Source organism: Vicugna pacos, chromosome 20 (assembly GCF_048564905.1).
Source record: "Vicugna pacos chromosome 20, VicPac4, whole genome shotgun sequence".
NCBI lineage: Eukaryota > Metazoa > Chordata > Mammalia > Artiodactyla > Camelidae > Vicugna > Vicugna pacos.
In genome coordinates this window covers 20,258,224-20,282,103 of record NC_133006.1, presented here as the reverse complement: position 1 = coordinate 20,282,103, position 23,880 = coordinate 20,258,224, and the positions used below count along the sequence as shown (strand labels likewise).

The window sequence follows — 23,880 nt, the reverse complement described above, 5'->3', positions numbered from 1 at the left end:
TGGAGAGAAGCGGGCTGATGAGGAGCTGCGGCAGCCACCTTTTCTCCCTTCAGTGCTTCCCTCCGCAGCTTCACGTCCCTTCCTCTCCCTCTCCATGGCTCGGCTCTAAATGTACCGTGTCTCCCAGTGCTCTTGCTTTCTCACTCTCCTGGTCTTTGTGCGTGACATTCCCTCTGCCTAGGATGCCCTGCCTCTCCTTCCCCACTCCTCTGGGCTAAGTTCCAGTGTCACTCTGTAAACCCTCCCCGAGCATCCCCAAGCTTGCTTTAGGTACGCCTCCTGTGTGCTGCTTTTACTCGCTGGTGTTGACCAGAGGCAGCACCTATCACATTGCTTTGTCATTGCCTGGTGTTTGTTATCACCTGCTCAAGAGAAAAAAAACATGAAGACTAAGAATGCAGGCTCAGGAACCAATCTGAGTCAAATCCTAGCCTATCTCCTAGTGATACAATCTTGGGCAAATTATCTCTCTGAACTTACCTCACAGGGTCATTGTGAGAATTAAATGAGTCAACGTATGTAAAGCCTGTGGCCTACAGAAAGTGCTCGATAAGTGTTAGCTCAGGGCTGTACGTCCTTGAAGGCACAGACTGTCTTGTGCACTATCCTGTCCCCATCACCTAGCATGGTACCTACCTGGCACACGTGCATCCAACCTTTATTGACTGAGTCAGTGAGTGACTATCATCTTTTAATCACTGGCAGATCATCTTGTCCTCTGCTTCCTGTTTTTACAGTTGACAATCTTTAGAAGCAAAGACCATCTAAAGAAAGAAAGTAACCAAATATGTACAGGTTATCCACCTTGTAGAATAAGGTGTTGTATGAAAGTTCCCAGTTTAAGAAGAGACAAGTGTTAAGAGGTTGAATCTCTTGGCTCCATCTTGGTGTGTGATTCAAGTTGGATGCACAGCAATTTAACGAATTGAAACGAGTCAAAAGATTACCGATGGTGGCTGATGGCCATGATCCAGATAGTTCCTGCTGCTCCCCCATCCATCTGCCATTTCAAAGTGGAACGATCAGGGAAAACAGAGGTGAACTGAAAGTCACTAGGGTGTCTTGCAGCCTCATTCAGCTGTTCCACATATAGCTATTGGGTAACTTCTATGTGTCAGACACCAGGAACGTGGGAAAAAAACATAGAAGATCCCTGCCCTCTTGGAGTTGATGTTCTAATGGGGGGAGACAGTTGTAAACGGTGACTGCTGTTTCCCTGGCACTGTGGAGCAGAACCTCACCAAACGGTGCTGGTGGCCGTTTCACATGCACCCATGAGTCACCTCCCTGGTGCCTGGCAGACAGGGAGTGGGATTTTTTGTGGGAGTCCTGGGCCTGTGTGTCCTCCCAGGTGTTACCTTGACCCGATCAGCTGGCTCCACTTGCAGGGCTGCCGACTAGCCGTCTGTTTCTGGTTGTAAGGTGTGAAATCATCGTCTGCTGCCACTACACAAAGGCTTGTTCCTGCCCCATCACTGCTCAGGCATGACACAGCTGATGGTCTGAGCCCTAGACGGAAGGGTCACACCCACAGCTCTGCCAGGTGACAGGCAGTGACTGTTTGATAATGGCTGCTGACAAAGTGCTTGTGGTGGGGAGTGTCCCCAACAGGAGGCTGTTCTGCCCCCAACAAGCCTCATCCTGATCCCTAGTCAGGAAACATCCCCGCCCCTCCCAGCCTCTCCCCAGCCTCGGCTGGAGGCAGGTGCCCACTCCGGGTATTTCTGTAACTTGCACCAAGATTACTGGGGTCAAAGCAATTACTACATTCCTTTTTCTAACTACATATTACTCTTCTTTTAGGATACAAATAAAATGTGTTTATTGTTGAAAAAAATGTCTAATGTAGGTAGGTAACACCCACTGTCCACTACCTGGAAATAATAGCTCTTGACAGGTTGGTTTAACTCCTAGAAAATTTCCTAAATCTGTAAAAATGCATAACTTTTATAAAAGCAGATGCTTATTATTCAGTCATCTGTGTCAATAAATGGTGTTGAAACAACTGGACATCTGTTTTTCACTTGTAGCCAAAGTCCTTTCCAGACAAATCAACGGTTTAAATGGAAAAGGGCACTTGAAGCATGTTGCAAAGCCTGGAAACCGTAACGGAAAGGCTGATGAATTTGACTACACAAAAATGATAAAGCTTTCTTTACTGGCAGCAGTTTGGCAGGATTTAGTAAGGGTGGAAGCTACATACCCCTATGACCTTGCATTCTCCTAGGTTAATTATTCTAGAGAAATTTTCCTAGATGGGCTTAAGGAAACGAATACGGGGACTTTTCACTCAGCATTATTTGTAATAGCAGAAGAAGGAAAAAAAAACTGGGACAAACCTCAAAGTCCATTATTAGGAGAATAGGAAGATAAATTGTAGTGCATTCATATGATGAAATAGTACATAGCAGGGAGAACAAATGAAGTAGAATGACTTTGCCTCCCCCCAGATTTTGTCTGTGTCCCAGGGACATTTGGCAGGGTCTGGAGACATTCTTGGTTCTCACACCTGGAGAGGGGGCAGTGAGCAACTGGCCCCTAGTGGGTAGAGGCCGGGGACACTGCTGTGATGCACTGGACAGCCTGGCATCCCCCTCCCCACATAGCAAAGAATTATCAGGCCCCAAATGTGAATGTCACTGGTGCTCAGACTGAGAAACCTGCGCTAGATTAAATCAACACAGGCAGATCTCATCAACAATCTTGAGTGACAAAGGAAACCGCAGAATTACCTAGTTTGACATTTCTACAGATACATGCATATGTAGCACAAGTAAAAAGCGCATGTGGGAATAATAGGCACCGATTTCCCAAATCTGGAATTCAGGCATTTTCTTTTTTCTTATACTTATTTCTCATGATGTTGGAACTGCCTCTTTACTGATACAAAAGATAAACAATACGGTGACAGTGTGTCCCCCTGTGGCTGTTTTATGTAGTCTAAATCCACAGCTATGGAATTATCAGGAGAAATGAGGGGCACATTTTCACCGTTTTGATAACAAATTCCCAAACAGTTCTCCTAAAAGCCCGTACCAACTTACGCTCCTAGCTGCAGGTGACAGTATGTTGTGATTTCTTTGTTTGCTCTGCCTCCCTCACTAGGGCATGAGCTTCCTGGGGACATAGGGTATGAGACATGACATCTGTCCTTGTATCTTCAGTGTCTTGATAGGTGCTCAGCAAAATTTGGTTGAATGGATTAAGGCTTTACAACACGTTGCTGAGGTATGGAGGACAGAGAAAGAAGGCACTCATCCCTCAAGAAACCTACAGTTAGTTTAGTTTTGTTAGAAAGTTACCTGCAGGACTCAAAGGACGGAGAGGGCAATTGGGGTGGAGCAGCCTGGCAAAGCCGATCCCAGGAAGTGCTACTGAGCCAGGTCTTGAGGCATGAGAGTCCTCCCCATCCTTGGCAAAGCACAGGAATGGCATTCCAGATGGGCAACAGCTCAAAGGTGTGGTGACAGGGGTGAGTAAGGCATGTTTGCGAGATGGTTAGAATGGAGGTCGTTTGTGCATAGACTCCGTGGAGGATCTGATTAACAAGAAAAGCAAGCCTTGTCCAACAGGCTGAGAAGTTTAAACTTTACCCCCCAGGCAGCCGGGAGCGAACAGGCGAGGAGGCAAGGCTGTGCTAACCAGGAAGATTAATCACTGCTGGTTCGCCCGTCACAGCTGTTCAGTGCCGCTCTCAAAGTGCCAAGCTGGTGCGCCCTCTCCAGGGAACCGTGGCTAAATCCCAGCCCCCTGCAGGTTAGGAAGGGCGGAAGGGTGGTGTCAGGGAAGGCGGCAGGGCCTGTGAGGCAGGGTGAAGGGGACTAGCTGGTGGTTTGTACCCAAGGAGCCCTTACTTCTCCCTGTGCCGCACCTTGGCTCCAGAGGCGTGCTGGAGCCTGCACGTGGTGGCTCTTGGGAGCTGATTTTGTGCACCTCTTCTCAACTCCGTGTTCAGTGACATCAGATTGGTAGCATGAACTTGGCAACGGTGAGGGTATTTATGCCACACAGATCGACAAACTATGCATCGGGTCTTCTATCCCCCAGCCCTGTTTTCTGGCACACTACTGGCTGTTTTCTTCTGGAAGTAAGGGGAAATCAGTTACTCAATTTGGAGAAGAGCAGGAGGGGAGATTCTTGTTTAGGGAAGCTAACTGGAACCTTTAAGAAAATGAGTGTGTGCCAAATAATGGAGCCACCATCTGAAGTAAACCCAGATTCCTAACAGGCAAAGACTGGCCCTTCACAGGCACCATTCAGTGCAGCTGAGCATAGTGATTACCAACACTGACTCTGCAGCGAGACTCCTGGGCTTGAATCCTGGCTCTGCTATTTATTTACTAGCTGCGTGACCTTGGGCAAGTCACTTCACCTCTCTGTGACTCATGTTTGTCCTATGTAAAATGAAGGATATTATTAGCCCATCTCAAACGGTTCTTGAGAGGATTAAATGAGTTACATGTACTTAAGCTCTTAGAACAATTTTTGACAAGTAACTAGTGTTCTGTCAATAGTTGTTAAACATGTAAAATAGAAAACTGAAGTACGCAGGGAGGCAATGTGACTTCAGGTCACCCAGGGAGTTGAGGCAGAGTGGGACTCAGAGCCCACGCCTCTGCCATGGCAGGTAGCCCCACTAGTCTTGTCTGGATTTCTTTGACCTGACAAAGGTCATGGGACTCCTGGGTTTGATCCATGTGTCTTGGTGTTGGCTGTGTACATAGGAGGCTGACCCAGTGGCCTCTGGCCTGGAACGGCTGGTTGTTGAGGTGTCCTCCAGGTACAGAGCTGCCTCTGCCTGGGGCAGGTCACTCAGGAGCCCAGGCAGCACAGTGACCCTATTACCAAGGTTTGGCAGGTCATTTGAGCCAGCACTGCCCCAGGCATGAAGGTGACTTCCACCAAACTATCAGTTGCAAACAAACAAGACAGAGATGTACGGTAATAATAGTAGCTCCTGTTTATAAAGCCCCTACTACGTACCTGCCATTCGATCAGTCACTGGATGCCAGGCACTGCTCTAGGAACTTGGGATTCAGCAACGAACAAAATAGACAAAATGCCTACCTTTGTAGAGCTGACATTTGTAAGTGTATATATAAGATACACAATGGCTTGAAGGAAAATGAGGCCGGGAAAGACAGGTGGGGCCGGGCTTGTGATGGGTCAGGGAGGACTCTCAGAGGAGGTGATGTGTGGCAGTCCTGAAGGGCAGGAAGGAGCACCATGCACAAGGCCTGCAACCTTGCTTCCACAGTCTCATTGCCAGGTGGGTGTTGCTGTCCTATCGTACTGATTAGGAAGCTCAGAGACATGCAGTCACCTGTGCAAGGTCACACAGCTGTAAGCGTTGGCGTGAGAGTCAAACCCAGTTCTGCCTCGCAGTCCTCAGCTACTCTTCTCTGGCTCACCAAAGTACTAGTCCTTCCAAGAACGTGGATGTCACAAAGCCTGGGGGCGTGTGGCTGCAGGCAGCCAAGATCTTGGGTCGGGAGGGTGTATACAGTGTTCCTGAGGGGAGCAGGTCTGCAGTTCCCTCAGGAACACCTCCCTGAAGAGGTGAGTTTGGAGCTGAACTTTAAAGACCAGGAAGAAAGGGCAATTCCAAAGTGTGGAGCGTCTGGCTTATCCAGAACCTCAGTGGGAGCAGTGAGACAGGGAGGGGCCTGTTTGTAATGAAGTTTGGTGCAACCTCTTGGCGAGAAAAAAGTTCCCCAAATTCTGGTTGTGCACCCTGGTTCTTAACCAAGAGCCTTTTACCACCACACACAGGTCCAGCCTTGCACACACAGCATAACACCCATGGGTCTTGCCTCAGGGAACAGGGAGAGAAAGTGGAAGCCACACCTCCAGGCCAGATGGTGCCCACCTGACAGAGACCACACAACCCAGACACCTCCCAGGAGGCTGGTTCCAAGCGTATTCCCCCACTGTTATTCCTGTACTTCCACCATTTGTGTCTTCAAACCACATCCCCTCACTGTCCCTTGTACCCACAAGAGACACAAAAATCTTTGGTCACACTAAATATTTACTGAGCACCCAGTGTGAGCCAGAATAGTGCCAGGGGCTCAGCAGTGACCAAGGTACCATCCTTGCCCTCACGGAGCTGGTTTCTCCATTGGTGGAGACGGGCATCTTACAGAGGGCAACGCAGACTAGTTAAAAGCGTGCTGATTGCTACAAAAGACCGTGCAGAGATCAAAGGGGGGCAGAGGCCTCAACATCGCTGGAATATTCCACCAGACGGATCCCTGGCCACATCTTCACAGGGTTGGGTCAAGGACAGAGGGCCTGTCCTGCAGGCTGGTTGAAGGAGGTGGGTCTTGAGGAGGAGTAGCGGGGGTGTGAAGGACGGGGTGGTGTAGGATGTGAGGAAGGGGGGGTCTACGTCCTGGGTCCCATGAAGGCTGGCTGGGAGGTACTGCTCTAGCAGAGCTGTCTCTACCCCTGTCCTCCACCAGGGTGCTAACTCTGAGGGCAGGCAGGGAGGACTCGGTCAAGGTGAAGGGCAGGGAGGCTGAGGGAACAGCTGAAGGGTGAAGGGCGCCTGATAACTCTGCTCTTGGGATGGATGTTCTGTTCAGGCCCTGAGTCCCCTGGAAGAGGAAGGTGTTCTGCGGAAAAATGGACCCAGTAAGCCTGAGGCCAGTAAGCTGCCCCAGGTGTTCTGAGCTGGAGGACTTAGCAGAGACTGTTGGAGTTGGGGGAAGGGGGTGGCACGGGAGGAATGAGACTGGAAGGCAGGTCAGACGTGGGAACAGAGTGGACAAGTTTGGAAGGCAGACACCTGCTCATCCCCCAGAGTTCCCTTGCCCTGAATTCAGATGCTCCAGTGTCGCCTCCTCAGACAGACCTTCCCTGCCTCCCTGCTACGCCAGCCCCATCTAAAACCGTGCTCACAGTCCTTTATATCCTTACTCAGCAGTATTTTCTCCATAGCACTTAACGCTACCTGACATTACCTTTGGTTGAATCATATAAAGTTGTCAAATGTCAGCAATTTCAGATGATTCAACCCAATACTATGTTTGTTCACTGGTCTTTCATCTGCCTCCTCCACTAGAATGTCAGCTCCACCCAGCAGGGACTTTTATCTGTTGCATTTCTGCTACATCTTCGGCACCTAAATCAGTCCCTGGCGCACAGCAAATGTTGAATAAATGGGTGGATGAATGCTTGGGCTGGGAATTTGGCAAAAACTCAATAAAGGAGTTTGATGTGAGTTGGAGTCGACTAAGGGGCTCCTGCTGTGGCAGGGACTGGACAGCAAAAAGGCTGGGGCTGAGGGCAGAGCAGCCAGGATACCCGGGCCTGGGGGGCAAAGCTGGACAGCACTGAGGAAGGAGCTTGGGGGAACACCTACTATGTGCCAGGCCCTGAATCTCAGACACTTCTCCTGTCATCTCTTTTAGTCCTCATGACGACCCCATGAGGTGGGTACTGTTACTTACTCTCATTTTACAGATGGGGAAACTGAGACTTCGAGAGGCTAACAAGCCACAGAGCAGGCCCCACATGCCCTCACTCTGCATCTCTCCACCTCCCGACAATTTTGATTGCTTTGTGGAGTCTTGAAAAGCCCTAAGGAGCATGAGAACCTCTCAAGAGCTGGGGCCAGAGCTCTTGGGCTCCCTTGCTGTCTCATCCCTAGGAGACCCCAGGCAGGTCATAATTCCTCCTTTGTAGAGGTCTCCACAGCCAGTGAAGGTGTGAGTTTCAGTTGCTGGCCCTGCTGTTTGGCGCAGAGAGGGCTGTGGTGTTTGAGGAGCTGCCAGACTTCTGAGGCCAGATGGCGCCTCCGTGGCCAGGATTACGGGCAGCCAGCCTCATCATCACGTAGGGCTTTTGCCTCAGTTTCTAAGAAGCTAGTTAGCCGTCCTTGCCCTCTAGAGGCTCACAGCCTCGCTCGGAAGACAGCCTTATAAGAACAGCCACTTCTCGGGCACTTGCTGGGCCGCGGACAGTCTGGCTGGTGGTTAAACAGGCAGACTCTAGAGCAGGATGCCAGGTTTGAAGATTGTGTCCACCACCTTCTTGGTCATGTATAACTTTGGGCAAATTAGTCATTGCCTCTGGGCCTCAGCGACTCCATCTGTGCTAGGATAACAGTGGTATCCTGACATCCAGGAACTGCCCAGTCCCATCAGCCGGACCTTGTTGTTGCTCGGAGCTGGCCCGGCCCAGCTCATGTTACGTGCTCCTGCTAAATGCAGACAAACTGTCTGTGACCACAACAGATCAAGACAAAAACAAGACACTCTGTAATCACATCTGAGCACAGAGAAAATATGAGTATTGTCCAGACCACAAACATGACCAAACACCCCCCTGCAGCTACTCTGAGTGAAGGCTGCTACTTTACCAATTACGGTTCTCTCCTCATTCTAGTTGGCCCTCCTTCCAGGTAAGATATATTAAGATACCTAATCAGAGAATCACCTCTACTTCCTGATGGAACCTAATCCAGAACAAAGTCCAGCTTCCTTATATCCTCCACGAAGTCACCTAACATAAGCCCAAATCTTATAATATGTGCTTTCCAACACCCTCTTACCGAGACGTGCCCTGATTCCTGTGTGCATGTTCTCCTCCGTGCAACTAATGACAAACCCAGTTCGTTTCCCCACAGGTGTGTTTCTGAGGATCTTTGGCTGGAGGCATTGACAGTCCCTACCTCTGGGTTGTTGTTATACTGCACTTGGAACGATACATTCCCAGGACTCTTCAAATATACTCGTCATGCTTTAATGTGATTTCCATTTTACAAGGAGGACACTGAAACTCAGAGAGGGCAAGGAACTTTGTCCTGGGTCATACAACTGGTACTGCAGAGGCAGGATGGAAATTCAGGTCTCCTTCCAAAGTTGGTTTAACCCCCTGACTCGATGTTAATAGGGCAGAAACCAACACCACAACGTTACGCCAGTGTCTGGCAGGAGAAGAGCACAGGGGCCCTGGAGCTCAGAGAAGAGAGCCCTGGGGCTGTGGGAGGGGAGCACCCAGGATGTCCTCAGCGACCCCCTCTTTCTCTCCCATTCATGACTCCCTAGAAAGGATCGTCCATGGTACATCTCTCCAAAGCTGCCTGGCTGCTGAGTAAATACCAGTCCAGCTGAGGCCTGAGGAGGGGGTCAATGTCAGCAGAGTCTGAGGCCTGAGTCACTTCCTGACCATTGCTTAAGAGGCATCCAGAGCCACAGCCTGAGTGGCCAGCTCATGCCCTCGCAGGATTGCACCCACTTGGGCAATGAGCATTTCCCTGGTATTTCTCACCTTTCTGGGCTCACCTCTGCCACACTCAGGTTTTTGAGACATAACACAAAGGCTCAAGTCCCGACCCTACCCTGGAGAACTGGATCTTCAACCCTGAAGGAAATCTGACTCTCCTGGACACCACTCTCTTGCCTGTGCTCAGCCCTAGACTCTGGCTTCCCACTCCAGGATCCCACCCCAACTTCAGAATCCAAGTGCCTTCCACTGGCACCTTCAACCCTAAAGGTCGAAAACTCCTGCAACCCTCCCAGGCTTGTAGTCCTTTCCCTTTTCCTCCCACAGGGTCTCAGGGCTGGAGTAGGGGGTGGGATGGGGAGAGGGTGGAGAATATGTCAGATCCCCAGGGCAGGATGTACTGAGGGAGACACGGTTTGATCAGTAGTCATGTCCTCACGATGGGTGAGGCAGATGAAATGGAGGCTACTTCCTTTGAGGAGCAATGTCTCTCAACCCTGAGATGCTGCATAGCCTCAGAGCAGAGAGAGCGGACCCTAGAACCAGGCTGTACTAGCTTCTTCAACCCAGCTCTGCCCCTAACCAGCAGTGTCACCTTCAGCAAGTTACTTAAAGTCTCTGTACCTCAGGTTCCTCATCTCTAAAATGAGGATAATACTACTACCGACTCAGAGGCCTCTTACTACCTCTTACTAGGATTAGGGGAGTAGTACACGTAAAACACTGGGAATAATGACCGGCACATGGCAAACACAAGCGCTCACTGAATAAGTATTTTTCACTTCTAATGGGCAGACTCTTCCATTCATTCTCCATGCAGTTTTTGATATCCTACTGCCTGCCAGATATGAATATGACAGATTCCCTGCCTACAATGCCTGTTGGGCATTTCTGTGGGGTCCCTGGACCCCCACCCCCCAGTGATCTTCTAGTCTGTGCCTGATGCTGCAGCACAGCATGGGAGGGGCTGTGGCACAGGATTCGGGTTCCAGACACTCCCTAGTGAGGGCCCCCAGCTTTCTGTAGGCCACAGGCAAGTTCCTTTCCTTATTGAAGACACCCTCTCCTGCTGACAAAGTGAAGCAAGTAGTCCCCATTCCTTTCATAAACCCATTCCCAGGCCAGCTAGGGGTCAGAAAATCAGGCCAGGCATCTGGACCTCCTGCGGCCCTTCTCTGCCCCCAACCCTGTTCCTGGGGGGGAATCTGTGACTCAATTTTAGCACAGAATCTTCTTCAGGCTGCACAAGTCACCAGAAACAGGTGGCAGAAGGCTTTGGCTTGTCATTGTCCTCATGAGGCATTAGGAAGCCAGCAGCAAGCACTATGTTCAAAATTGGAAATCTGAACCTAGACTGGATAGTTGCTATTACACAATTACTGTTGTTAATTTTAGGTGTAATGATATTGTGGTTATGTTTTTAAAATAATGCTTATCTTTTAGAGATACAAAAATATTTATGGATGAAATTATTTGATACCTGACTTTGCTTTAAAATAATAGGAGAAGAAGGATGTAGATGAAACAAAATTGACCAAGAGTTGATACTGTTGTTGAAGCTGTGGGATTGGAGCCATGCAGGGTCATTAGAACCTCCCTATAAAAGTGTGATCCTCTGGACCTGGGAGATGGCTATAAATGCAGAATCTTGGCTCCACCCCAGACCTACTGAATCAGAATCTGCATTTAATAAAATAAAATCCCCATGGGATTCGTATGCACATCCAAATGTGAGAAGCGCTGGGCTGTTTCGTCTCCTTTTGTACATGTTTGAAGTCTTCTATAATCCAAAGGTTGTGGGGTTTTGTTTTGTTTTCCCAAAATTGTCTTCAAAATCTGCAGGAGCTCTTCCTACTGAGTCCCTCTCAGGAGGGAGTTAGGAGGCCCTGTCTTCTAGTCCTCCGCCTTCAGCGGGAGCCCCTCGGGTCTATCGGCCCCCAGCCCCACTCCAGCACTGGGCGGGAAGCGCCCCTTCCTGCAGGGCAGCGCACCTGCCGCTGCTGGCTGGTCTGTGGCCGGGCCCCACACTCCAGGGCTGGCGGAAATCTGGGGCTCCCCAGCGCGGGCCGTTGGGCAGGCCTGGGCGTGGCCACGCGGCGCACCTGGGCGAGCCGGCAGGTGGGACGCGCGGCCGGCCGGGGGCCCCGCCCTCGCGCGGGGGAGGAGCGCGGCGCGGGGCGGGCTCTGCGGGGACCGCGGGCGGGGGTCGGGTGCTGGGAGCGCGGCGGGCCTCGAACGCGGCCACTGTGCTGGGGCCGCCAAGGTTGGGTGCCCGGGATGAGCCTCACCCGGAAAAGGGGTTTCTACAAGCAGGACGTCAACAAGACCGCCTGGGAGCTGCCCAAGACCTACGTGTCCCTGACCCACGTAGGCAGTGGGGCCTACGGCGCCGTGTGGTGAGACCCCCGGGCCTGCGCGCCCGCTGGGGATGGCGGGGGGACGCCCGGGGCGTCGGGTCGGACCGCGGGCGGGACGCCGGTGGAGCCTCCCGGAGATCTGGGGCCCGATTAATGCCCCCTTCCCAGACCCGCCTCCGGTGTCCCCTCTCCTACTGGGCGCTCGGGGCTGTGCGCCTCCCACTTTGATCGAGGATCCTAAGGCTCAGAGCCCTGCGGGCTTGGAAGAACTTCGCGAGGCTTTTCCGGGATGAGCCCTGGAGCTGGGAGGAGGTGGCAAGCTGGGCATCGAGGTAGAGTAGGAGCGAGAAGCCTCAGACTGTGCAGGCTGGCCCAGGGCCGCTCCAGGCGCGATCTCACTTTTCTCACCGGCTTGGTAGGGTCTCTGTGGGTTGAATTAGGACTGGATCTGGTTCTCCAGGACTTGAATCTTACAGGGGACCCCAGAGTTCATGCGGGTGAATCCCTTTTGTTACAAATGGGTACACTGAGGCCCAAACAGGGAGAAGTGATTCACCAAGTTGCACAGAGTGAGACTCCCTCTGGACTCTGGATCCTGTTGGCATTAACCTGTGTCTGATCCTGGTGCACTGCACGTCTCTCAGGTTCTGCCACCCCCTCCCCCCACTGTGCTTTCAGCTTCTCCCTCACTTTTCAGGTGGTGGGCATCAGTTCTTCCTAGCCTAGCCGACTGGCCAAGAGGGACTGGGGTGAGGGTGGCCATGACTCCCCAGATGGCCTGGGAGATACCACCCAGGATCTGGAGTCTGGGCTGCCAGGGAAGAAGCCGCTGCCTGCTGACCTGCCTGTGTCCCTACAGCTCCGCCATCGACAAGCGGTCAGGGGAGAAGGTGGCCATCAAGAAGCTGAGCCGGCCCTTCCAGTCTGAGATCTTTGCCAAGCGTGCCTATCGAGAGCTGCTGCTGCTGAAACACATGCAGCATGAGAATGTAGGCTGGGCCTGGGAGCTGCTCTGGGGAGGCAGGGAGCCGAGGGTGGCCCCAGAGAGGGTCTTGACCAGGCCCCTCCGTATGTGTGGGAAATGGCCTGAGAGAGTACAGGGAGCTCCTGACAGGGCCAGCAGAAGGGGAGTCTCCTCCCTGTTCCTCTGGCCCTTGTTCCTTACCTAATTATTACAATCAGGTGCCAGGACCTGAAAGGGTGCAAAGGGAATTTTTGGCAAGAGAGCAGAACAAGCTTTGTGAGGTGCAAACTTACCGTCTCACTGTTACGAGGAAATGGACACAGAAGAACTTTGTAGTTGTTCTAGATCTGAGAGCTGGAATCCTAGTTAATATTGTTTTCACATGTGGCCCTGTTAATATTAACAACAATAATAATACAGTGATACTTATTGAGCATTTACTTTGTGCCAGGCACAATTCTAAGAACTTTGCATAAACTAACTTGTTTAATCCTCACAATATCACATAAGATAAGTACTATTACTTCAATGGGGAAACTGAGGCACAAAAAGACTCACAGGTTATATGGTTAGTCAGTGGCAGAGCTGGCTGCAAGCCTCAGTGCCTAACCTCTAGACTGTCCCATCTGATTGAAACAGCCAGGAAAACTAGTGACCCAGTGCTGGGCCTGGCACCCAGGCTTTGTTCCAGGATACCTAGATTGGAAGGCAAACATTCAAAATAATGATTTCAAAATATTGCGTACATTTTAAGTCCCATTGCTCTTCAGCAAACCCCTCTCCGTGGCCTCCAGCCAGGGGCAATTTTGCCCCCAGCTCCAAACCAGCCCTTTGTCAGGCATGGTTGGATATGGTAGGATACCCAAGGTCCAGAGCAGGCAGCCTGCTGACTGGAAGGCCCCTCCTTGTTTCCCTTCTTCACTTGTGGTTCTTGGCCTGAGTTGAGAGTGGGTTTGTGTGCTTGTCCTGACCACCAGACTTGGGGTAGTAAGCACAGGAATGTCCACCTCCCCCTCTCCCCAGCCTGACTCTCCATCACTGTGCCCTGCAAACTCCCTCCCAATATGGGGAATTCCTCTTCCACCTCTGCCCCTTTTATTGCTTCCGAGGCTGGGAACCTGCCTCCTGCTGGAGATGGTGTTTTGGAAAGGACAGGTGCAGGGCTGTGGCCCCAGAGGAGGGGAGCAGAGGGCAGCAGCAGCTGCCTAGCCCTCACTGGCAACCTCTCCTCAGGTCATCGGGCTTCTGGATGTCTTTACCCCAGCCTCCTCCTTGCGCAACTTCCATGACTTGTGAGTCGGGCTGCCGTGGGTTCCAGGACATTTGCAGGCCTTACTTGCCACTGGGGAGCAAGTAAGGAGAGGGTCCAGATTCTCTTTTCTGGGTAAAGGTGCTTCCTGCCCCAGGAGTCCCTGTGCCTTTGGGCTGTGGAGAGATTCTTTAAGCCAAGGGTGGAGAGAAATGGAGGGAGGAAGAAGTGGGAGGGGCTTGTGGGGTGCTTGCCTGATACGGAGCTGTCTGTCATCTGCTTTGCTTTACCCAGCTTTATTGCCCAGATATTATTGCCAGTCCCCACAGGGTTTGCATCAACTTACCACACCATTCCCTGGGGGCGCAGGTGTGGGTCTGGACCTTGGGCTCTCCCTAGCATAAAGTGAGGATCAGGAAGCCTTGGCTGCCTCTGGCTGATGTGATATTTGACAGAGACACAAAGAAAGGAAAATTTTAGTTCCATGGCTTTGCTAGTGCAGTACGTGGTCTAAAATTTAGGAACCTTTGGGAAGGTGGCTTTTTTTTTTTTTCCAATCCTATTTCAAATGCAGCTGCAGGTCTCTTTGTTAGGATGCACCCCCCCCAACACCCACACAGTATAATGCAATGATTTTAAATGGAGATTTTTCCTATGATGCTAGCTGCTGTGCTTAGCATTGGAAATTTAAAGTGGACCAGCCCTTTAGAGGCTGGCAGTGGTGAATAACGGCACTGGTGGTCAGTGCTTTGGGTCTGGGTGGAGAGCTGTGAATTGCAAGCTGCCTCAGTGGGCTTCAGAAAGGAGGCAACTCAGAACTCAGTCCTGATGGATGAGTAGACATTTGCCTGAGGTAGAAGGGGCTAACAGCATTCTGTGGAAGGAACTGCATGGACAAAGACCATGATGCATGAAAGAGACTGGACCATTTGGGCAATCCTGAGAAGTTCAGTGTGGCTAGTGGAGGCCAGCAGCTGGTTTGGTCAGGCTGAGTCCGGACTTGGTCCCACAGGCAGCCTTAAGTCCACAGAGGTTTTGAGCAGGGAGGTAATGTAGTCAGATTAGATTTTGGGGATGCACTCTGGCAGCAGTGAGAAAGGGGTGGGGAGCAACTCTGGGAGGCGGGGAACATGGAGAGTAGTGTTTGAGACCCAGACCTTGATCTAAATAAAGCAGAGGTGATGGGACACCAAGAGCAGACTTGAGGCCCATTGAGAGGCAGGACTGTCAGAATGTTGTATCCCTTGGGATGCAGTGGCTGGGAGGGGTGACGTAGAACAGGGGATGCCAGGTTCCTGCTTGGAATACTAGGTGGAGGGCAGACAGATCCTGAGAGAAAGATAATGAACTCCGTTTTGGACACTTCATTTTTGAAGAGCTTATGAACATTCAAGTGTTTAATCAGCAATTGCAAATAAACCTGGCGCTAAGGAAGGTCTGGGCTAGGGATGTGGGTCTGGGCTGGAATAATCACCCATGGATGATAGCCGAAGCCCAGGAACAGGTTAGTATAGAACATGATGCTATACTGTTGTAAGACAACAATATTTAAGAGAAAGTACAAGAGGATGAACAGGTGGAGAGGTGAGAGAGCCTGATCAGTGGTAGAAGTGGCAGAGCAGAGAATCTTGAGGGAGTGTCAGACTTTGCAAAAGGTTCAGTAGAAAGAGAGCTGTGTGTGCATGTGTGTGACTTTAGTTGAGCAGCACTGGCGGTGGGGCAGGAGCAGACACCAGTTGCCAGGACTGGGACTGGAAGTTAAGGCAGTGGGGTCACAGGTGAGGAGCATTCTTTCTAGGAGTTTGATCAGGGAGGGAAAGGGAGAAGGAGTGATTACTTGAAGAAACAAAGTCAAAGGAAGGTAGTTATAGCGCCATGAGACTTCAGCAAGTTTGTCAACTGAGGAAAGAATCAGGGTCCATGTAAAGGTGAAACTCAAAGGTGGAGAGGGGACTGAACAGGGTCCGTTGGGGACGGGGTGAGGTCAGGTGGAAGAAGACTTCAAAAGTGACAGGCTCATAGAGATGGTCTCCATATCCTTTTTTTAAAAAAATTCCTTTAAAAATCATTATCTTTTTTGTTCTGGACTTTGCTGTTACTGCCTTGAGTAACAGTTACATTTTGCTGACCTTGATCTGTTTTGCAATCCCATTAAGAGGGTGCAGTGGTTCAGCTATCTCCTTCCTTCTTCCACCCTCCTGGAAACTGTTTTATTATTTCCTTCTTGGAAGGAAGACCTTTTTCTTGGCGGGGTGGTCGGGGGGTGGAGGAAGACATTTTTAGATGGTCGAGGAGCCATCTCAGTGGGCCATGACCCTCTGGGAGAGAAAATATTTGTACAGAAGCAGAAATACTGGCAGATGTTTCTAACTCACAGCATGGCTTTCCGTGGGGCTTGGAGGAGGGCAAGGAGAGGGCACCTTTGAAGAGATGAACACTGCTCCGTTTGGTCTTTCTGAGCATGCTCCAGCTGAAATACTCTAAGCTCTGCCAACTGGGAGGCTGCTGGGGCCAGGCTGAGAGCCAGGAGCCAGGAGGCCCGCTGCTTGGGAGTCTGGCTGCTGGTGGTGGGGCTGGTTCTTCTCATATACAGAGGTCATCTCTAAGGCCCTCACCCCTCCTCTGAGCTCCGACCTGGGGCTGGGTAGGGCTGGGACTGTTCAAGAAGCCCTTGTGTCTTGCAGCTACCTGGTGATGCCCTTCATGCAGACGGACCTGCAGAAGATCATGGGGATGGAGTTTAGTGAGGACAAGATTCAGTACCTGGTGTATCAGATGCTCAAGGGTCTTAAGGTGGGTGGGACCCTGGAAGATGGCAGAGGACGGGGGCTTGGTGTTGAGATCTGGGGTCTGGGGAGGCCAGGCCTTGAAGGCTGGGAGAGCACACTGTGACAGGGCAGAGCAGCTCTCTGGGTCAGCCTGCAACACCTGGTGCTCACCTGGACCCACCCTTCTCTCTCTCTCCCCAACACAGTACATCCACTCAGCTGGGGTCATCCACAGGGTAAGTGCTTTCTCTGCTACATCCTCAGAGGCCCCACCCACCCCTAGAAGGGTTCTCCACATCACAGGGGCAGGGAGAAATGGAGGGAATGTGGATTTTCCAGGCTCCACCTTGGCTTAGGAAGGTCTATTCAGAAGAATTGCAGTGTTCTGGGGAACTTTCTGGGAAAATGTTGCAAACAAAGCCCTGAGCTGGGTATTTCAGGCTCCAAGAGTCAGCAACATGGATGGGCCCTGAAGGACACCTAGTCCAACCATCATTCTGCACAGGAGACTGACACCTAGAAAGAGGGAAAGGGGCCAGCTGAGGTCTCACACCGGGTGGCAGCCGATTGGGACAGCTCCCATCTCTGCCTCTGCCCAGTGCTCACTCTCTCCTCTCATTTAGGACCTGAAGCCAGGCAACCTCGCTGTGAATGAGGACTGTGAGCTGAAGGTGAGCGGGCCCAGGCAGGTTAGCCTGGGCTTGGGGTGGGCCCCTCTCTGTGGGAGCTCCAGAAGCTTCTCCGGGAGCCTCCTCTCCTTGCAAGCTCCTTCTCCCTATGTCCCCCGAGTCGTAGATCTTGGATTTTGGGCTGGCGCGGCATGCAGATGCGGAGATGACTGGCTACGTGGTGACCCGCTGGTACCGGGCCCCTGAGGTGATCCTCAGCTGGATGCGCTACAACCAGACTGGTCAGTGGTCAGCTGCCCGGGGGAGGGGCACGAGGCTGGGGGGAGGGGGGTCTTCTTTGACAGCTTCCACAAGGCCGTGTTGGTGATTCTGGGTTGACTGACTGCTGGGTCCTGGTCAGCTGGTCCAGATGACACTTCCTCCCCCTCCCTCTGCAGTGGACATCTGGTCTGTGGGCTGTATCATGGCAGAGATGCTGACAGGGAAAACTCTGTTCAAGGGGAAAGATTGTATCCTTTGCTACAAAAGCCATACTCCATCCAGGGATTCATTCCTTCAACAGACACTTTATTATTTAAATCTCTTTTTCCCTTAATGTGAAAGTGATACTTGCTCTCTGTGGAACAATTTTAAAATGCAGAGAAGCAAAATCATGAAAACTAGTCACCTGTCATTCCACCATCATGTAGAAAATACTTGAAGTTTTAGCACCACATATAGGAATTGAGCACCTGTGTGTGCTGCACAGGGATTGAGAAGATGTGGGGTCTGCCCTGCCAAACTCAGAGTGTGAGGGGCAAGATGCGAAGAAATGGATGGAGGTGACTGAGTGAGATGAGGCTGGGAAGGCAGCACGTCCAGGAGCATTTGTGGGGAGGGACCCTTAACCCAGCTTGGCAGGTGGGAAGCCTTCCAGAGATCTGAGTCCTGAAGGATGAACCTCCCTCCTGAAAGAAGGGGGAGGTGAGTGTCTGCAGCCTGGATGGTCCATGGTGCTGGGTGGGCCTGATTGAGGGGCAGCAGGAAGGGCACCTTCAGACCTGCCCCCAAGGAGTAAGGCTGAGCCTTAACCTGATGCCAAGACCTGGACCAGCTGACCCAGATCCTAAAAGTGACTGGGGTGCCGGGTGCTGAGTTTGTGCAGAAGCTGAATGACAAAGCAGTGAGTGGCAGTTGGGCCCAGGCTGGCGGGGGCTGTGCACCTGGCTGATCAGGGTCAGGTGGGCTGTAGACCTTTGGGGCGGTGGGTCCACCTGCACCTCCCCTCTGCCCTGGCAAGGGCTCTTGCCTTCATCTTACTTTGGATTCTGACCTGAGCCTTCTGCCCCACTCTGGGGGAATCACTGCTTTATACCCCATGGCCTGAGGGGCTGACAACTGGGGATTATTCAATGCTTTTCCGTGTTCCAGGCCAAATCCTATATCCAGTCCCTGCCACAGAGCCCCAAGAAGGATTTCTCTCAGCTCTTCCCACGTGCCAGTCCCCAGGGTGAGTCTTGGGGCCTGCAGTCTGTCTCAGCAGGTAGGCTCTCCCATTTCCAATGTGAGGCTTACACGCTGTTACTGCAGCTGTAGATCTGCTGGAGAAGATGCTGGAGCTGGATGTGGACAAGCGCCTGACGGCCTCGCAGGCCCTCACCCACCCCTTCTTTGAACCCTTCCGGGACCCTGAGGAGGAGACAGAAGCTCAGCAGCCACTTGATGATTCCTTAGAACATGAGAAACTCACAGTTGATGAATGGAAGCGTAAGAGCTGGGGGTCTCAGGCTCCTTCCTCTCTGCCTGCAGCCTCCCTCTCCTCTGCCTCCTTCGTTTTCCTGCCTGGCCTCAGCCGGCCCTACTGCTCTCCTGGAAACTATAGCCTCCTTCTCTGAGCCGATACTGTCTCTTGTGTGTACTTTTTTCTTCCTGAGCTGAGCTGACTTCCTGTTCCACACTATGTTTGAGGTGGGAGGTCTCTGTCTTGCCCTCACCAGTCCCTACCCACCTTGAGCCACCCTGCCTTTCTTAGAGCACATCTACAAGGAGGTTGTGAACTTCAGCCCCATCGCCCGGAAGGACTCTCGGCGCCGGAGTGGCATGAAGCTACAGTGACCCTCGCTGAGCCCAGGAATGACCACATGGCACTACCTGCCAGGCACTGCCTCTGGGACCAGTATTTATTTGTTGCTACTAAAGTTTCAACCCGTTTTGGATTATAGCCTTCCAAGCAGAGGACAGAAGGCCCTTGTCCTTGTGCAGGAAACAGGCAGAATTCAGAGTTGTTGATTGGAAGAAAATAGCTCTAATCATAACCGGCCACATTAAAGCACCCATCTGGAGAAAAGCACGTGTGTGGGGTCCTTTCCTTCATGGCGGTAGTGGGGCTGAGGAGTGGGCGGAACCGGGACAGGGATCTCTGGCAATGATGGTGTATTCGTTTGCTAGGGCTGCTGTAACAAATCACCACAAACTGGGTGGCTTAAAATAACAGAAATTTATTCCTACCGTTCTGGATGCTGGAAGTCTGAAATAAAGGTGTTGGCAGGGCCATGTTCCCTCTTAAGATTCTAGGGAAGAATCCCTCCTGGTCTCTCTTTTTTTAATTGAAGTATAGTTGATTTACAATGTAGTGCTAGTTTCTGGTGTACAGCACAGTGATTCAGCTTTATAGGTTTCTACTACAGGTTATTATAAGCTATTGAATATAGTTCACTGTGCTATACGGTAGGACCTAGTTGTTCATCTGTTTTGTCTATAGTAGTTTGTGCTAATCCCAAACTCCTAATTTATCTCTCCCCTACCCTATTCTATTTTCTAAATGAGTTCATTTGTGTCATGTTTTTAGATTCCACATATAAGTGATATATGGTATTTGTCTTTCTCTGTCTGACTTCACTTCGTATAATAATCTCTAGGTTCATCCATGTTCCTGCAAATGGCATTATTTCATTCTTTTTATGGCTGAGTAGTATTCCATTGTATAAATATACCACAACTTCTTTATCCAGCCATCTGTAGATGGACATTTAAGTTGCTTCCATGTCTTAGCTATTGTACATAGTGCTGCTATGAACACTGGGGTGCGTGTATCTTTTCAAATTAAGAGTTTCCTCCAGATACATACCCAGGAGTGGAATTGCTGGACCATATGGAAAGTCTATTTTTAGTTTTTAAAGGAATCTTCATACTGTTTTCCATAGTGGCTGTACCAAATTTCATTCCCACCAACAGTGTAGGATGGTTCCCTTTTCTTCACACCCTCTCCTGTATTTATCATTTGTGGATTTTTAAATGATGGCCATTCTGACCGGTTTGAGGTGATACCTCATTGTATTTTTGATTTGCATTTCTCTGATAATTAATGATATTGAGCATCTTTTCATGTGCCTATTGGCCATCTGTATGTCTTCACTGGCGAAATGTCTGTTTAGGTCTTCTGCCACCTGACCTCTTTTTAGCTTCTGGTGGCTCCTGCAATCTTTGGTGTTTTTTGGTTTATGGTTCCTTCACCCCAACCTTTGTCTCTGTCTTCACATGGCCAGCCTTTTCTGTGTGTATCTCTGTCTTATAAGAACATTAGTCACTGAATTTAGGTCCACCCTAATCCAGTATAATCTCAGTTCTTACTAATTACATCTGCAAGTACCTTATTTTCAGGTAAAGTCACATTCTGGGGTTCTGGGTGGACGTATATGTTAAGGGCACACTATTCAACCCACTACAGATGGCCATGAGGGAGGGGCCTTTTCCCAGGGCCTCTTTGTTGTGGAGCCAAATGGGTTTGACTGCTAAATTAAGGGAGTTGCAGAGAGAGCTGCAGCTGGTGAGACGCTGCATGCAGGTTATTTTGGGTGAGTGATCAGCAATCAAGATATGAAACAACAGCAGGCTTGTTAACTGGGAGCTGCAGAAGGCAGAAATAGGCTTTTTCCAGGAAGACGGTTCTTCTCCTTCTCCTTTTGGGAATTGTACATCTCTCCTGAGGTTTAACCTGACAATGGATTGGATCCTTTGGTTTAGGTTTGAAAACTTTGGTAGAACAAATTCTTGTGCACAAGCAGTCAGGAGCCTGGCCTGGTTGTCCCTGCCCTGAGCACATGGTGGGTCTCAATCTTCCCTGTGCACCAGGCTCTGGTTAAAATGCAGATTCCTGGCCCCACCCCTGAGATTCTGATTTAGCAGGTCTGGGGTTGAGACCCTAGAATGTTTGAATGAGGACCTCCCTCCTCACCTCAACACAAGCCCAGTGACTCTAATATCAGACCACATTTAGAAAAACATTTAGTGGACTTGAGTACCACTTAATTTGTCAAGAGGCCTAAATTAGAAACCTACAATGGGAGACTGAGGGGCTTCAGGTGAGCTTCACACTGTCATTTTAGAGACGTTAAAACTGAGGCTGTCAGAGCATTTTTAGGCCAGTGAAACTATTCTGAATGATGTAGTGGTGGATACATGACATTATGCATTTGTCAAAACTAGTGGAACTTACAACACAAAGAGTGAACCCTCAAGTAAACCATGGACTTTCTTTAATAATAATGTGCCAATATTGGTTCATCGATTTTAACAAATGTGCCATATTAATGCAAGGTGTTAATATTTAATATTAGGGGAACCATGAGGTGGAGGTAGGGAGGGAGAGAGTATATGGAAACTTCTGTACTTTTGGCACAACTTTTCTATACACCTGCTCTAAAAAATAATGCCTATTTAAAAAAAGAAGAAAAAGAAAAAGCTTGAGGCCCCACAGAGACATGGCAGACACCAACAGTTACAAAGTGGTGAAGTCAGGATTGGAACCAGAGCAGCCTCTGTGCTGAAGGCTCTCAACCCAAACTTGGATTCAAGGATTGCCTTCCCACACTTCTAGCTGGTCTCTCTGAGCTCACCTGGGGCAGGGCTAGACTGGTATGAAATGGGGGCAGCGCTGCTCCCAGTGAGGAGCAGCACACAGGAGGGTAGAAATGGAGGAAATGCCCACAAAAGAGAGGCATGGCTATCAGAGCCTGAGAGGCTAGAGGCTCCGTTAAAAGAGGGCTTGGCTCAACTTTCACCTGGAGCATTGAAATAGCTTTTGCTCTCCAGGACAGTGTGGGTGTCCCTGAGCCGTGCTACAGACAGAGCTGGGGAGGGAGGAATCCCTCTGTGACTCTTCTCCCCACACTTGGCTTTTCTGTCCTTAAATTCAGCTGAAACAATTCTCTAAGAAACAATGCTGGGTGCTCCCCTCCCTTTATTCTACAGTGAGCTCAGTCTTCTGTCCTCATTATCCCTAAACCACCCTGTGATTTAAGGTAAGAGTGGTGCCTGGTAGGATTCTCACCTGGTTCCTCCTGTGGGGCCCTGTGCTCAGCTGGGCAGCTGCCCTCACACTGGGCCAGAGTGTCAACAAGGCCCCCCTGGGCTATGGGCTCCTGAAATTTTTGGTGCCATGGATCTCTTAAAATATTTTCTTATGCATTAAAAACAAAAACAAAAAACCAACACAGGATCACAAAGGAAGCTAGTTATGTTGAAATACAGTTGTGAAAATATTTAAGTGTGTGATGTTGCAATACATGGGTTTCTTTACTAACACATTAACAAGATCAAGGGGTGAGCCTAATAAACTACTGTGAACTTTAAGTAGAAATGAGCATAAACAATGTTTCAAGATATCTGCATCAACTGTGAAGGGAAATGAAAAGCCCTGCTTTCTACTGGCCCTGTGAATGCAACTGTAGTTTGCTGCCTTTATTCATAACTGAGGAAATGGAGGCGAGTGGAAGTAAAGTTGTAATATTTTCCAATTCAAGTTCATGGACCTTGAACTTAGACATTCCAGTGTACATTCTATGGTTTATGGACCCCAGTTAAAAACCCTTGTCTCAGATACTAAAATGTGACCTTAGGGATCCTCTGCTACTACTTCTTTTTTTTTTTTTTTTACATTTTTTTATTGAGTTATAGTCATTTTACAATGTTGTGTCAAATTCCAGTGTAGAGCACAATTTTTCAGTTATACATGAATATATATATATTGTCACATTTTTTTCACTGTGAGTTACCATAAGATCTTGTATGTATTTCCCTGTGCTATACAATATAATCTTGTTTATCTATTCTACATTTTGAAATCCCAGTCTGTCCCTTCCCACCCCCAACCCCCTTGGCAACCACAAGTTTGTATTCTATGTCTATGAGTCTGTTTCTGTTTTGTATTTATTTATTTATTTATTTATTTATTTTTTTAGATTCCACATATGAGCGATCTCATATGGTATTTTTCTTTCTCTTTCTGGCTTACTTCACTTAGAATGACATTCTCCAGGAACATCCATGTTGCTGCAAATGGCGTTATGTTGTTGGTTTTTATGGCTGAATAGTATCCCATTGTATAAATATACCACATCTTCTTTATCTAGTCATCTGTTGATGGACATCTAGGCTGTTTCCATGTCTTGGCTATTGTAAATAGTGCTGCTATCTCTTAACCAACCCTCACTGCACCATAAACTGTGCCCACATCCCCCACCTTGTATGATGATAGAGACAGGTTGGAAATGCTCAGATCTGTACCTGGACACCTACAACATATATTACCCACCATTCCCCTGTGTTTCCCAACCTCGCTATCCAGGTAGGAATAGGTCAAACTGGGGCATTTGCTAGGGAATTTGCTGAGGCTTCTATGTCTAGTTTTCAACTAGGTGGAATC

At 49.9% G+C, this 23,880-nt stretch overlaps 1 protein-coding gene across 3 annotated transcripts; it reads left to right on the top strand.

The window, feature by feature from the left end:
- The first annotated feature begins 11,406 nt into the window (after positions 1-11,406).
- MAPK13 (mitogen-activated protein kinase 13) lies at positions 11,407-19,524 on the top strand. Of its 3 annotated transcripts, XM_072945129.1 has the most exons (13): positions 11,490-11,627; positions 12,120-12,232; positions 12,448-12,577; positions 13,786-13,905; positions 16,486-16,594; positions 16,776-16,805; positions 17,193-17,240; positions 17,365-17,479; positions 17,636-17,707; positions 18,281-18,360; positions 18,609-18,687; positions 18,768-18,944; positions 19,210-19,524. In XM_072945129.1, the coding sequence occupies exons 3-13, from the start codon at positions 12,570-12,572 to the stop codon at positions 19,290-19,292; spliced, it is 921 nt and encodes a 306-aa protein (XP_072801230.1). In that variant the 5' UTR covers positions 11,490-11,627; positions 12,120-12,232; positions 12,448-12,569; the 3' UTR covers positions 19,293-19,524. The 3 variants fall into 3 exon arrangements, with proteins under 3 accessions (XP_072801231.1, XP_072801229.1, XP_072801230.1); XM_072945128.1 differs by lacking the exon at positions 12,120-12,232 and having other exon boundaries at positions 11,408-11,627; positions 13,786-13,844; XM_072945130.1 differs by lacking the exons at positions 12,120-12,232; positions 12,448-12,577; positions 13,786-13,905 and having other exon boundaries at positions 11,407-11,627.
- Positions 19,525-23,880: the final 4,356 nt, after the last annotated feature.